The sequence below is a fragment of the Halyomorpha halys genome, unplaced genomic scaffold, assembly GCF_000696795.3.
Source record: "Halyomorpha halys isolate HHAL.00 unplaced genomic scaffold, Hhal_1.1 Scaffold2106.1, whole genome shotgun sequence".
Taxonomy (NCBI): Eukaryota; Metazoa; Arthropoda; class Insecta; order Hemiptera; family Pentatomidae; genus Halyomorpha; species Halyomorpha halys.
The window spans coordinates 83925-100515 of NW_027112143.1; the positions used below are offsets into that span (position 1 = coordinate 83925).

General features: G+C 29.3%; 1 protein-coding gene across 1 annotated transcript; it reads right to left on the minus strand.

Annotated features, from left to right (window-relative positions):
• Positions 1-3207: 3207 nt before the first annotated feature.
• LOC106691140 (U6 small nuclear RNA (adenine-(43)-N(6))-methyltransferase) lies at positions 3208-9183 on the minus strand. Its single transcript, XM_014436814.3, has 6 exons — positions 7894-9183; positions 7603-7813; positions 7392-7532; positions 6641-6896; positions 5586-5877; positions 3208-3806 (listed from the first exon to the last, which is right to left on the minus strand). Exons 1-6 carry the CDS (start codon positions 7996-7998, stop codon positions 3300-3302), a joined length of 1512 nt encoding a protein of 503 aa, XP_014292300.1. The 5' UTR covers positions 7999-9183; the 3' UTR covers positions 3208-3299.
• Between the last annotated feature and the right edge of the window lie 7408 nt (positions 9184-16591).

The window sequence follows — 16591 nt, forward strand, 5'->3', positions numbered from 1 at the left end:
AATACTAACTACAATATCTGTTATGTCTACTCACAGGACTTTCCTTATAACCTTCTCTCTGGATTTATATTACATTATGTAATGGTCTAATATTGGTCCGAATAAGATTTTTTATTTTATAAATTCATACTATGTTTCCTTTCTTCCACATAGAAATTTAATTATCTTTCAAATGATTAAGTACAATTGAATAACAAATTTATAAGTCATGTTTCAGGAAGGTTAATTTAACCTGCAACATGAATTAGTTGCCTTCATTGGATCAAAGGTGGTTTTGGTTCTAATGTAAACTTGTCTTACATTAGCCATTTGGATCGAGGAGACAACTCAGGGAGAGTTTGTGCACTAGGCTACCAGAGCTTAAAAGATAAAGCAAGGTGTATTTTTACTGTGGATAGTAACCAGAATGCAGTATTTTTTAAATTTATTTTATTTAATATGCTGATGTTTTTTTAGCCCTGATGATGAATCACATATGTTTGCATTGAAACATTTATCAGATAAAAAGAATTTAAAGAAATACTGCATCCTAATCATTTTCCTTGTTTTAGTAACTTTTAAATAAGAAAAAAATAAAATAAAAAGTTGATTTTATCAATTAAAACTTTTCATTTAATTAAATTTATTTTGCAATAAATGATAATCCTGTTATAAGAAACCAATTACGTTTTTAAACTGAAGGCTATTGATTTCGATCACTCAATTGATTAAAGGCATCAACCCATAAGAAAGGGTGTGGATTAAACAATTTTTTAAAAGCCTAGGAACTAGTAACGTGCACTAAATTTTATCTAATTCTTATCTATTCAAAATGGATCATGGTCCTGATCGTGAAAACATAGCAAGAAGAGGGGAAGTGGCAACAATTCTCCACAAATATCAACTAATCAATAGGAAAAAACAACAATATTAAATGTTCTTGCACTAATATTGAATTTTTTCAAGAATTTTCATTGTACAACAAAAATTCAAGGCTGTAACATCTAACAGTGGTATAGAGTAGATAGACTACTTTTTGTTGGGAAATGAAAATGTCAAAATAAAAATTGAAAGAAAAAAAGACATAAGCTTTTAGAAACAATTATCTAAAGTATAAGAAGCATATTTGGGTTAATTTAATAACAATTCCAGAAATCATGAGTAAAGAGGGAGAATTAAAATAATCCATATTCAAGTTGATATTTGATAATTAGTTACTCTCAAACGAACCTATGAATTTATTTTTTTGACAAAAAAATCTGGTATGCTAATTTTTATTGTTAAACACAATGTTTTCTCTTAACCTGGTGTATTTTTTAGGTTTCGTAAGACCAAATGTACAGTGGAGAAATATATAACATAACTGGAAGATTATTGATAGACCGTGTGTATAGATGAATGGAATATGGTCCGGGTGCGGTAAAAAAAAACTCAAATAGTAGATAATTATACTATTTTATTGAGCCAACGTTTCGCCCCATGTTGCAGGGCTAAAAAAGATACAAACACTATAGTTACAAAAAGAAAAAAAACATAAGTGTAAAATAACACGGGTATAAAATGTAAAAAAGTAAGATATAATAAGAAAAATTAAAGTTTGTTAACAAATGGAATTAATTAACCTTTAATTTTTCTTATTATATCTTACTTTTTTACATTTTATACCCGTGTTATTTTACACTTATGTTTTTTTCTTTTTGTAACTATAGTGTTTGTATCTTTTTTAGCCCTGACGAAGCCCTGCAACGTGGGGCGAAACGTTGGCTCAATAAAATAGTATAATCATCTACTATTTGAGTTTTTTTTTACCGCGCCCGGACCATATTCCATTCATATAACATAACTGTCTGAAGCCATAATTTTCACAAGATGGCTTATACTTCCCTCAAACAAAATTTTAAAAGATGTTTGACATGATGAGATATTGACCGTAGATTCGATATGAGATGGTCAGGGGTGTGGTCAGTAATGATTCACAAATAAGTAAAACTTACTTATTTGTGATGACGTTTCAACCTGAATTTCAGGCCTTCATGAAGGTTGAATAAACAAAACGAGAAAACAACCTTAATTCAGAGTAAAATAATAACAAACAAACCTCTGTTTCAAACTTTGAGGATTATATAAAATATTAAGCTGCAATTTTATACAGATTACATATTGAGGATTTTAATATTATTCTGCATTATAAATCAAGTTTGTAATGACAGTGAGAAGAAGAAAGTAATACAAGTATCAAAAGATTTCAAAACTATAATCTACCCTCAAACTTTCTGTCAGAGACCATTTTAAGTGATCCATATAAAATTTCAACCACCCACATCTAATGAATTTTAAATTAAAAATCACGATATCACTAATATAAGTTATAATGAATAACAGATAAATATGGAAAAAGAACATTTCTGAACAGGAAGAAGACAATCCCTAACAAACAGTTGAGTAATACAGAACAATATCTACTTTTAACTATTTTACAAGAAGTCTCTTTCATTCTTTCAAATAGAAAAATTAGCTATCTCAAAGTTTATCAAAACAGAAATAAAATAATAAAGTTTAGAACAAAAGATAACTTTACTGACTTTCAAACTTGAGGATGAGGAACATAACAAAGAACAACCCCCAGGTCCTCTGTCTCAGGACGGATACAAGTGATGTTTCTTATCAGTCCTGATCACTGAAAATTCACTCAACAATGTTATGTACAAGTCACAAACATTTTTCAAAATAACCATTTTACTATAGTATTTTCATCTTTGTAATCATTACAGATGTTTATAATTTTGAAAGTTATGAAACAAAGATGGTTTACTTTTAATTAAATTTTTTCTTTCTATGATCTAAGATTACTTGAGCTCTTATCATTTGGAATTCTCAGTAATTTGAATTTTTTCTCTTGAGTTTCAAATTAACAAGAGTTGACTGTATTTTGTCACTTAAGCTGTGATAACTCCACCATTTAAAAAATATAATTAATGCTTCATTCTGATGATATGTTGAAAGAATCCTTTAAGTTAGAAAATATTAAATAGGTACCCTACAAAAGGATGGTTGAAGTAAGATACCTCTAGAATAATGTATTGATTTTACATCATGTTAGAAAGTATTAAAATCGTATTGCTGATTTTTTGGACTTATGAAGTAAAACAGCTAAAGCGACTATTTTAAGTATTCAAAATACTATTCCTGTTCAAATTTTTAAAATAAGAGGTAAATAAAAAGTAATGGTCAATAAAACATTAGTTTAAAACATAAATTAACAATGAAAATTTTACAATATTTTATATACACAACAAATTTTGTCAAATATTAAAAAAAAATTATTTCAGCCTGTTTTTAAGATATGTGAGTAGCTGGTTAGCACCTTCCCTACCACCAGTTCCTTCAATAAAATAGAGTTCTAAGGTTAGAACACCAAATTCATCACTTTCATCTTTTAACATTAATGATGCAACTAAGTATTCTTCTAATTTTGGAAGTTTAGAGATTTGTTCATCAGGCTCTTCTGGGTTTGTCCTCTTTACACCAGATATGCTAGGAGTGGAATCATTTTCTTGATTAGGGTTTTCTGGTAGGTGCGACTGCTTGTCTTCATTACCATTTGAGGGCTTGCTTGTGTCCTCTTCCATCACATTGTTTCCTTCTGATTGACAAGAAGGGGTATCAATACTTTTTTGTTCCTCAGATTTCAATGAGGTGTCAGTATTAGACGTTTCTGTTTCTTTTTTCTTCATCCTTCGCTTTCGCCTGCTATTAATCCATGTATTTTCAAAAGCTTTTACAGTTATCATAATTGAATTTCCACAATCTTCCAGATCAGTCTCTATCTGAAAAAAAAAATTCATACAAAATAAAATTTGTCAACTGGATAAACAAGAAGATTAACTTTACTTGTTAAAATGTGATCTGCAAGTAAAATTTTAAAAATATAATACATAATTAACATTTTTCTTATATATATATTTTTTAATGCATTTTACTTCTCACTACCAAAGGCAGATTTCAATTCATGCAGCACATAGAAATATTTATGTTCTCAGAATTGAACAGTTTCAATTAATTATTAAACATTTTAGACCTCATCAAGGAACAAATTTGGGTTTGGGTATAACTAATAAAACCAATAATCTGATTTTGATGAAATATCAGAAATTGTGCAGGTTGATGCCTAATTGACCCCAAAGCAGGTTCCATCAGCTTCTTTAGAGAGTATTTTGAGTCTATGCCCATTTTTACAATTTATTGCAACCAATATGGTTAATATGGCTTTGCTAGGAAATGCATAGGAAAATTATGAAAAAGTGACTTCTTCTCTCATTATGAATATGTTTGTGTTGAAAGTGCATTTGGGTATCTGATTTTTCAGAATAACAAAGTTTGTTAGTCAGATCCCCTTTTTAATTACTGTATTTGTGCAAACTTAATTTACCAATTCTTAGATAACATAGTTCTTCTTAATTGAAGTGAAACTTCTTAACCGGTCTTCTACAACTCAGAAAAAAAAAGATATGGTAGTAAAGTGATTTTATGAATGATTGCGATGAAACACTAATGGTGGGTGGAAGGGAGGACAACCCTCGATGTGTTTTGCATTTAGATTAAAACATTATGAAAACCAAAAATCGTAACTGGACCCTGTAACTAAGGGAACGGTTCAATTTTCAGCATAACTTTCTCTATGTAATGAGCTAAAATTCAAAATTGTATCATGTCACTAAAACAAAATAGAGGTGAAAAATGAAGAAGATAGAGCCAAAAATAGAATGTTTTTAGTTTACTGTAAGTGAGAGAAATGTTTAGTATTTCATCCTATTTGTAATGATCTATAATTCAAAATTATATCCTGATGCTAAACTAAGCAATAGAAGCAAAAAAGTGGAAACGATAGTATCAAAAATAATTATAGTAATATGTTTGAACTTTTATTGTTGTTAGGGTCAATATCTTTGTGCGGCCTGAAAATGTGTATTAGAAAAAAAAAGTACTTTGAAACATTTTCCTTATGAAAGAGATTTTATATTTTAATGTATACACATGTGTTTTTGTTGATGAAGTTTATAAAAACCCAAATAGAGACAAACTTTCTGATATATCTTTACTTCATCTCATAAGGTTGGCTACAACAGAACTAGAGATGAATACTTGTTCGTTAGTGGACACAGCTGGTCGACTACAATATTCACACAAAATATATAATTTGATTATCATTCCAGTGTTCATATCAATTGATAAATGATAAAAATATTTTATTAATATATTTTCCTTATTTGTCTATAACAAATATTTGTCCTATACAAAGAAATATTATTACTTTTGCCTTTATAAACAACTCTACCGTATACATTATTGTTATTGATACTTTAAAAGATTAAAATTTAAAGTATATAATTATTATGTGGCCCAAAACCTTGTTCAAGTTTTTTATTTTAGCCCTAATGCTTTTTTAAGTTCAAAATAAAACAATAAAATGGGTATTGTATTCTTGTAAAATAAATATCATTATTAATAAAACAAAACAACATAAGATTATTTAATTTCCAGAGATTGACTTCTATTGGCCAGTACCAAGACTGCCAAAATGTTTTGATGACATTAATTGTTATTACCTGCAGATCATTTAATATACCGACGAGTTTCTGTTGAACTGACTTGAGTGTATTTCCCTCTGTTTTCTCTATTCTGTACAGAAATGGGACATATGACTGTTGTTTATTTGTTTTCTGGGAATTTTCAACCTGGTTTAAATCTAAACCAGGTATGAATGTCCAAGCTAGACCCCATCTTGTTGTTCGGCCCTGACAAAACATTGTTGTAGCAATGCTACAAGCTTCATTCTCCCTTAGCATTTCCTTCAGAGGTTTCAATGTTGATTTTTTTCCAACCATTACAGTATATATCCTATTAAAACAAATAACATATTATAATTAGTTTCAAGGCAAGGCTAATATTTTTAGTGTGTATAATGTTTTTTAAACAAACAGAAGAAATCAAAATTAAAAATAATATTGGAGAATTTTCCTAAATTTTAGGATTTCAACTAGCTTATTTATTAAGGAATTTAAATTAGACTTAATAGTGGTATATAAATTAGAACAATATTTTCAGATGACTAGATAATCCTCTCATCCAATAATTAAGGTGCCCACCTTGTAGTCCATAAGTAAACTCTACTTAACATCCATATTATACATGATGAAGATGAATGAATGGACTTTCAACTTCACATGAATTGCTTCAAGAATTATGGATGCTTCTGATAAAAGAATATGAAGATTATTCATCAGCATTATTAACTATTCCAAACTAGATTCAGGCCAATGCCACAACAAATATAAGTCATCATAAGGCAGATAATACTGTCTATTTAAAGTTATGAGTTATTAGCATCTATGTTATCTGTTTTCCAAGACTGTGACTATGATTATTAATTGATTCAAAGAAAAAATAATTGTAGTCTATTCCATGAGTACTCAAAAAAGAGGTGAAGAGAAAATTGAAAGAAACACAATTTTTAACTTTAAAACTTTGTTTGGACTACTTAAGAGGTAAACATACTAGAAGCCTTTATTCCAAAAATATTAAAGTGGAAGGGCCAAGAAAGTGAAAGCAAAAGAGGTTTGAATTTTATTTTTATGAAATATACAGAAAATTGATTTCGAACCTTACTCTTTCTTGTAGAATGCAGCTATCGGCTATAATCCGAGCAATAAAGACAGATTCTCCACCAGGTGTAATCAATTCAGATGGAACCCCTGATGGAGCATTATTAGGTGGCTTCCTTGAGGGTGATCTAGATTTTGATTCCATCGATAATTCTTCAGAATCAGCAAAGAAGGGAGGATTACACATGCAGAAATCATAAAATGTATCTTCATCTATGGCACCATCAAGAATGACATCTTCTGTAACTGCTTTAACTAAAAATAATTTTATTAATAGTTTAGAATGAGACTAAACAACCCCTTACAAATTATAGTTGATTAGAGCCTAATATAATTATAATGTAAGATTCCAGTAGTTCATGCGTTTTATGGTATGGAAAAAATATGAATTTAAACAGCAAAAGACTTTCATCATCAGCATAAATTATATAATGTAGAATTTATTTATAATAAACAAGTTAAGATATCAGGTTCCTAATAATTATATAGAAAATATTTTATGTTTGGTTTGAATGTCCATCAGGCCAACATTGTCAATGAATGATGATTTTGGCTCAGTCCCCGGTTGGAACTGTTAGCAAAGATAGGTTCAGTATTAATGTGTAAACATGTTCTGTCATACTTTTTTACTGATGTGATATTATTTATACAACTTACATCAGCTAAGTGGAAATGGAATTTTATTAACTTAGCTTCATTTTTTCATAAGTTACAATTAACCATAACATCATTACTATATTAAAGTATTACCTGATATTTTGTCAATCAAATAATTGTTTTCTACATTGCGAATAGCACATTTTGTACTTTCTACATCAATTTCGGTACACAACATAGACCAATTAAACTTTTTGGCAGCCAATAAGGGATATATGCAATTAGATCCAGTACCTTCAAATATATGAGCATTAGGAACTTCAAAAATTACAAGGTTTAGTAAGATTAAGAATTCAAAATTTACCAATATCTATTCCAATAACATTTTTTGGTCGATAGAGTTCTAGCAAATCTTCAATCCACAACAAATAATTCAACCTCAAAGGTAAAGTAGGAACTAAATGACCAGGAACAATTTCAACATTTAGTCCAAAATCACGTTGCAATAAGCATTTAGTCAGAGCCCAAACAGCACCATGGTCCTTAAAGTTAAAGTTTATTTTTCCTGAAAGGTCCTAAAAATACTCATATTTAAGTTTTTTATTATTATCTATTATCTAAGCACATTTATGAATTAACACTGACAGAAATTTACCTGCTTTGCATATTTCCGAAAGTCTGGATAGTCAATAGCCAACTTTTTAAAATCAGGTCTCTTTTTATATGGGTTTCTTGGATGCATTAATTTGTTCATAGCCATCTTCACTGGCTATTTATACTTTGCAATGGAATTTAATAACGATTATATAATTAAAGTATTCACAGGCAGTTCAACAATTGGAAACGACAGTCAATTCAATTACATACCGGTTACCAACTTGTATGTAAACAGTAAAAAAAATTATCAAGCGCCATAGAGGTACAATGCTACTGCGCCTTAGAGCTCCTTTACATGCAGTATACTTAGAACTATACTTATTCTTCACTTGAAGCTCGAATAAAAAGGAGTATCAATACTTTGTACATCGAAACATCCAGGGCAACTAATAAAACTGACAATTTTTATCAAGGCTTGGTAAAAACTGTAAATACAACAGTTTCCAGCCAAACTATTACCGTCGATTGACCTATATGAAGCTCAAAGTACCTGATTAGAATATTGTTGAACTTGCAAATTTTAAATATTAAATTTTTCAAATTTTCTTACTATCTAATTAAATCGAAAACTTTTGTCGAGGTAGCAGGTTTTTCAGGCATCAATTTAAGCGATGTAGTGTACTAAGTTCGGAAGGCCTTGGATAGTATTCAAGTGAAGGTTAGACAGAATAACTGGACAGGAGGTGAATTGACAGAGAGTTATCCTACTGACCACACACGATCAGCGGGTTCCAAAGGTATCCGTCTCAAAGCCTTGTGGGATGGATAATCACATTCAGTAGGATATGTTCCCTAGGTAATCACAACCTGAGTGTATTCATCTTAGGTCCTTGCTGGTTGGGAAACGAGTCCTAAGGCTGCGCCTTAGATTTTTTCAGAATTTGTATTACAACCTGTAGGGATGCGCCATAGATTCTTACCCAAGAACAGATGTGGTAGAGGAGTTTTTGCCCTCAGTTGCGCATAGAAATTTATGGGGAGGAAGGTAGACACAAAGAAGATTTGAGAAATAACAACACTGTTTAATTATTAAAACAATGGTGTGGTTATCTGATTCACTGTTAATATGGTAACTCACTTTCTTCCTCGAAGCTGTGAATTAATTTCTGATTGAAGTTAAATCTTAGCATCAAATACCAATTCATATTTCACCTGTCTCTTGGTAAAAATGTTTTACCATTGTCGATAGTTAATGCACGTTAGAGACCAGCTTCAAGTGGAATAGAGAACTTTATTTAGTTTTTATTTATTGAAACAATGCATTAATAAATGTTAGTATATTCCATATGGTTATTACAAGATCAAAGTTTACGGTATGTGGAAAAAATTAGAACATGTGAACATTATAATAAATTATCGCAGACTCCAAACATTGTGAAAAACGTTTTGAAAACATCAATTAAAAATAGAAATTTAGATTTATAAGGGTAAAACGTGATTTTCTTTAAAATAACTTTAAAAAATCATTTCTTGATAATGGGTTAAGATTGGAAGGTGAGGCTAGTGGAAATGAATAATAATTTTGGTTATTGTTATACATTTCTCTCCTCTCCTCCCCATAATTACTGAAATTGCCTACTAAAACTTCCTTTATGTACGTTATAAAAATGTACAGATTTCACATTTGTTTATTTAATATTTTATATTTCTGAATTATTTTGCCGATGTGGCCAGAGTCAGATACCAATACTTCTGTGATAAACTTGCTAACCACCCAAACGCACTTGATTCTAGCCTGGCTTCTTCTTCATTACTTGATAATCCTCCTAGGCATCTGAAAAGAAAATGGCCTCCAGATCTACTCCTCTAGAAATGTTATAAGGGTGTTATCAATGGGTAGATTCTCCACATACCTGTATCATATCATTGTATAAATAATATCAAATTTACTTGTTGTATGTATTTTTAATAAAGATGTAAATATTAATGAGTAAATTAGAATAGAATAAAAATAATATTTTTGAATTATATCATTCAATAGCTCAAAAGCATTAATGATTTTTTATAATATCATAATCTATGATTTGAAACGTTTTGAAGGAAGAAAGAAGCTATTGTGCGAACTGAAAACATTGTTTAAGGTAATTAGATTGGTGGACTGGGTATTTATATATACCATACTTGCAGTTATATATTAACAATATTTGTCTATACTAAAATATAGGAAAATTATTTAATATGTTACATATTAAATATAAATATTTGAATAAAAAAAATCGAATTGACTAATCGATTCTTTTTTTCATATTAGACAATAGATATTAAATTGATGAAATTAATATTTTCCAAAATTCGATATATTAAGCAAATAATTCGAAACGAAAAGCAGAATATTAAATATTACCATTTTAATAATATTAAATAAAATATCCTCATCACTGCCAGCCCGCCAATCTAATTACCTTAAACAATGTTTTCAGTCTGCAGAATAGCTTCCGTCTTCCATAAAATCAGTTGGTCGGTTTACTTGTCACAGTTCGTTTCGGGTTCATCCAGTTCCGTTATTATTTAAAATATGTGTTGTAAATGTTTGTTTGTGTTATTAAAAATGTGTACAGTTATGTTTTTTCGTGGTTCTGAATATGTTTATAATTGATTGACATCATTTATGTTTACTCATCTTCACGCACAGCCATTCATACATACTTAAGAATCTTACATTATAGCATGCTGGCGAATATCGAGATTAATATGTTTATTAATAATACATTTGGAAATTAGGTGATTGTGGCTATCAACAATGAACGCTTTACAGGAATCTTCTTATGTGAGTAATGTACTTCAAATAATGCATGAATGCATGACTATTTATATTTTATTTGTAATTTTTTTTTTTAATTTATCAATCTCTTTTCAAATGATTGCTTCTTTAACTTACCTTGCCATATCATTTTTTGAGACTTTTTTATCTCAAAGATTTAAATTTTTCAAAAATACTTCAATTCGGTGTCTATTATCAAAATAAGTAGAATTTATACATGTTAAGAGAGCTGTAAACTATGAATTTAAAACCTAATCAATCTAAATTCCTATTATCGTTTTCTTGTATTTATTGTAATATCTTTTGAAATAAGTAATTTTATACATTAAAAATCATTTTCTTTACTAAAGACCATTTAATATTTAGTATTAGCTATAATATTTTATAGCTATTAGTTAATTTAGTATAGAGTATATTTCGTAGTACAGGAATGGAATAATTATAACTGGTTTTTAAGTGAGTTTAATAAGATATCATTGCTTATTATGAAATTGTGCGATGAAGAATTCACCTTAATCGCAGTTAAATCAAGATACCATTTTCATGGAGATTCTATAGGCTATGAATTTTTCAACCTTTTTTAAAATTAATTATTTTAACGTATTTGTTGAAGCTCCTTTTTAAATATATCCTATTATAGATATAAAGTTTATTTATTTATTGAAAATCATTTAATATTTAGTATTAGGTGCAGATATTTCACAAGATGAATTATTTTTAATGTTTTTGACTGAACTGGTTTCAGTGAACTTAAGAATCCACCAAACTCACACACTTACCGCCAAACTTAAGATACATATATCTTTACTTATACAGTAAGCTGTGATTTTTTCTCCGATTAGGATTCGTTTTTATAATTAATTCTTTTAACACTTTCATTGAAACTTCTTTTTAAATTGATCATATCTTAGGCAATAGACTCTTTTATAGCACAGGTAAAAACAAAATTGATATATAAAAAAAAATTAATCTGTTGATGATATTTGCAAAAACATTTCTTTAATTATGAGATTCTTCAATCTCATAACTAACGAAAAAAATATATATCAAAATCCAAACTAAATTTAAGAAAAAAATATAAAAATCCATAAACATTTTATGGTGGATTGGGTTTTAATGAAATGTTAGCTTTAGTACAAGTAAACCATATTAAACTAGTATAGTAAACTATGTTTCATGTTTTTTTTTTTAAGCTGAATCTAAAGGATACAAAGAAAGACGAAATAACTACCCTAAAAAGTATACTTTATTATAGACGAAAATTCACATAATCCTATTATTAGTTATAATTTTTTTGCCTATTTTTCGCTAGTAACTTGAAAAATAACGATATTTCGAAGAGTATAGTCTGAATAAAATCAAATCAAATTAGACAAAATTTTCTGTAAAATGGGCATCTTACATTTTATTTTCGGGGAGTCGGCGACTCCATTAGAGAGGGTAGAAACCGATTCATGCATAGACGATTCTATTTTAGGAAAAAGAAATATAAAAGTTTTTCTCAACGATTCTACATGTTTTCTGTTCGGATGTTGAATTTGAATTTCAGTATTTTCTGCTCCCTACACTAAATGAAAATGTTTTCAGTTTGTTGCCAATAACTTAAAAACTAGTATTTTTCGAAGATAATCATTCTATAAGGAATTAATATTGGTATTATTTCCTACAAAATGTGTTTATTTCAAAAGAAAAACTTCCCACTGCAATATCAGCATCATGTGTCTCAAACTTACTATTCTAGAAATCTCTCAGGTCTGGGTCATGCCGGACAGCAAGAAGGGAGTTTTTCTTTTGAATGAGGGTCGAAAAGAGACCCTTCTTAAGCCACTATTTAAAAATTATATTACAACTCAAAATAGCGATAATTATTATAAACTATTAACATCTGCTTATTATTATTATTATTATAAACTATTAATATCTAATATAAATTAATTAATAAATATCCATTTCTGTTTATGGGGACGACATACAAAAGTTAGCTTAAAGTTTATTTATTATTGATTATCAAGTATTTTTTATTTGCTAAGCGCAATGAATTATTAGGAAAAATTGGAAGAATATCAACTAAACTTTTTTTTTTTTTAAAGTCATTGTGGTAATGTTATTTTTCATGTCCTCTGTCCACTCCTTTAGCACAAGATCTCGACCTTCTGACACGTATTCTCCTACCATCGGCCTCATTTCCATACTGCTTCATCACCGGATCCACCATTTTCTGGAATTCCCTCCCTATTAAAATGCGGCATGCACCTTCCTAGGCACTTTTAAAACACCCTGGTTTCAATTCCTTTTCTCAATACAATAAGGCGCTGCAACCTTTAATTTTATAAAATCAATGGGTTCATTACTTAGGCCACTATGAAAATTATGTCTCACTTCTGCCATAGTTTATTGTTTGTTTTATCAAGTAGGCTGCAAAAATTAATTTAAAGTTTAATTCAAATGTTTTATTTTATTATTATTATTATTTGTTTATCATTTTTCACTAAATAAGAATAGAATTTTTATTTCCTATTAAAATATTCTAAATATATTTCATCTTTTGTATATAGATGTTTTTCTTCATGATTAAATTCTCTCACGATCTTTTCTTTTTTTCTTAGCATTTATTTATGAGTGGATATATTCATCATTCCTCAGTTTTCCATTTCTGTTCATATTTATTATTCCTAAGGAACATTGTCCTAGAATAAAGTTATTTTTCTATTCTTTTTGTTATGTATTTTTAGACCTTTATTGTTCCAGAGATAAAACAAATTAGTGATTTTTTTTCGTTGTTATTTTGTTGTATTAAATCTTATACAAATATAACGCTTTAGAGTCACATCTCACTCTGTCTTTGGCTCCCGTCAAAACAGCCCTGACGAAGCCCTGCAACGTGGGGCGAAACGTTGGCTCAATCAAAATAGTATAATTATTTACTATTTGAGTTTTTTTTCACCGCACCCGGACTATATTCCATTCAACGCTTTAGAGACTATGATGAAAACATGTTTAATTTTAAAAATAATTAATGGGCCGAAACGCCTCAAAAAAAGTAAAACATTAAAAATAAAATTTTATTAAAACAGTTTTATAAATATATAAAAGGTAGATTTAAAAAAAAATACGGCGCTGATATCTAAGTAATGTTTTAGAATTAAAACTAAAAATGAATTAGGAAGTTCCACTAGTTATGTATTTTATGATTTAGTTATTTATATTTACAACAGTATTAAATATATACAATAAGTAAATGTGATGTGATTATATGCAATAAGTAAATGTGATGTGAGTTATATACAATAAATAAATGTGATGTGAGTTATACAGAATAAGTAAATGTGATGTGAGTTATACACAATAAGTAAATGTGATGTAAGTTATATACAATGACATGATACAGACAAGTGGAGAGAGAATCTACCCATTGGTAGAGCTCCAAAGCTAAACTTTAAAATTGAATAGCCTTATAGTTCATTGCCATAAAAGTAATCTAATTAATTTATTGTAATTTTTCTATACCATTTATATGGTTGCTATTTTTCTACGGTTCTGCAGACCAATTTCAATAATTGCAAGCAGATGCGGTTTCATCAGTAGTTTAAGAACTTGTTCCAACTACATTTTATTTAATTGTATATTCTTAAATGACAGAAACTGAAAGTTTCTTTTTCTTCTTTCTGTTCTCGTAATTGCATTTTCCTAGAAAAACTGCTTTTACTGCATATCTGAATTTTAAGGATACCTGAATAGCATCAATTCATAATTTCTTTGATTTAATTTTGGATAATTTCCAATTGATAACGAAGTAATAGATCTCGCCTTCATTTTGTATCGGACTAACACTATACCTAACCTAAAAGTAATCATCACTTAGTTTTTGCTATCTTCGAGGTACTCCCGGAGGTGTAGTAAGTTGACTGAAATACGGATTTGTTAGTTTTTGCAAATTAAAAAAAAATATACAGGGGATTGGAACATGCAACTATTGTATGAGGAGTAGATGCGGACAGTAAATAACAAAAATAAGTTGAATGAACTTATTTAATAATACCAACGTTTCGGTCAAAGTTTCTAACCTTCATCAGGGCTACTAGTAGAAGATCGGAAATCTAAGTGATCTTAGAATTTTCTTATGATTTTAAATTTGTTTAGTATTTAGATTATTCTTATCGGGAATCTCCCGATTTTCTACTTGTATCCCTGATGAAGGCTGGAAACTCTGGCCCAAACGTTGGCACTATTAAATAAGTTCAATTTCTTTGTCTTATTTACTGGCCGCAACCCCAACCACCTTCTCCTCATATATATTATCCACGGTCAACTATCTTATCATGATGCAACTATTACATTAAATTAAGTCAAGACACTAATGTGATGCGGTAAGTGGAGAAACAGTTAAAAATATACCTTTAAAACCAACATTCTTTAATCCGATTTCTCACCTCTGATGTTTTATTAATTTCTATTACCTATCTTTCAGTTTTTGTACACACCACTGTTTTTTTTGTTGACATATAAGTCCTTACTATGAAACAATAATTTTGTTTTTGGAAAATCCTCAACTTATAAAATATAAGTATCCTCGAAGAAGTTGATGGCAAAACCATTATTCTTACATCAGAAATCTGAAGTTTAATCCATTTTCAAATAATTATTTCTGTGAGAAGGTATACTATAAGAAAACTAACATCTGAGTAGAGGAAGTAAGTTTTAACTGGACCATGGAATCATTTTTTCACTTATTAATGTTAATAGCATCATATTAAAGATGGTAAATTTAATTACATAAAATTATTCTATTCCATGTGATTAGTTATCTTTATAGGACTTACCTGTATTGTTTTTGATTGTTCTATAACAATATTTTAATATTGTGTTGAGAATTCAGCCAAGTTTGAGTTAACTATTTCCACGTTAAGAATCCACATCATCGTAAATTATTGATTGTACTCAGAGAACTTTGTAGGGTCAAGGGTACTCATAAATAATAACCATTTTAGCAGTAACCTTGAGGTCGCAGCACTACGCACGTCTTGTCTTTATAGACCCGGGGGCCAGACTTATTTATTTTTTTCTTTATGGCAAGTTTACAACTTAATGAAACAAGAATGAGCTTTTATTTCTTCGATTTAGCCACGGATAGGATTTCAAATTGCAGTAATAAAACTCGACGGTTGCTAAAGATTGATATTTATGCCGTGTCGGATTCATGCAAATTACAATTTGAAATTAAAATTCTGTTATGTATATATATATTTTTCTGTTTACCCCTTTGTATCTTCTTTTGGAAAATGTTTATGTTATTCATTTGTTATTTCTCCCCATGTTTGGATTATAAAGGTACCTCTGTGGAAGGCTTATTTTTTTATGCAATACTTATAATCTATTTTCTAGTTACACAATCCCTTTCCCTCCCCTTTAGCCATGGTCGTGTACCGTCAAAACACCTAAAACGATTTGTGGATATTCAACAAGTCGGACAATTGATACTGATGTTAACAATATAATAAGATGGTAAGAGAGGTGCCCATATGTAGTGCGGAGCAGCATTTGTAGGGAAAAAAAGGTTTACACGGTAACAAGTATACAGACATTACTCCAACTGTCTGACAGTACTGTCTTACTATGTTCTGCATGACAGTTGACAGTGCAAGTAGCTGGTATGAAACTACTGTTAGGTTAACTGCTCATTGTACCTATAGTCCTTGAGAATGAACTGTATTGTGTGAGAATATATCATTCTCATATATTTGAACGTTTAATTACTTCTGAATTTGAAAATGGTTCTGTTCAAAGTTTTTTGTTTTATTGGGGGGAGAGGGAGTGAGGTAACTATAATGGCCAATCGATTATCAACAGGTCATATATTCGTGATAGTACTGCCAAAAAGGAAACTGTTATCGTATAAACGAGTTTTAAAGTTATACAGCATTATTTTTTTTTAGTT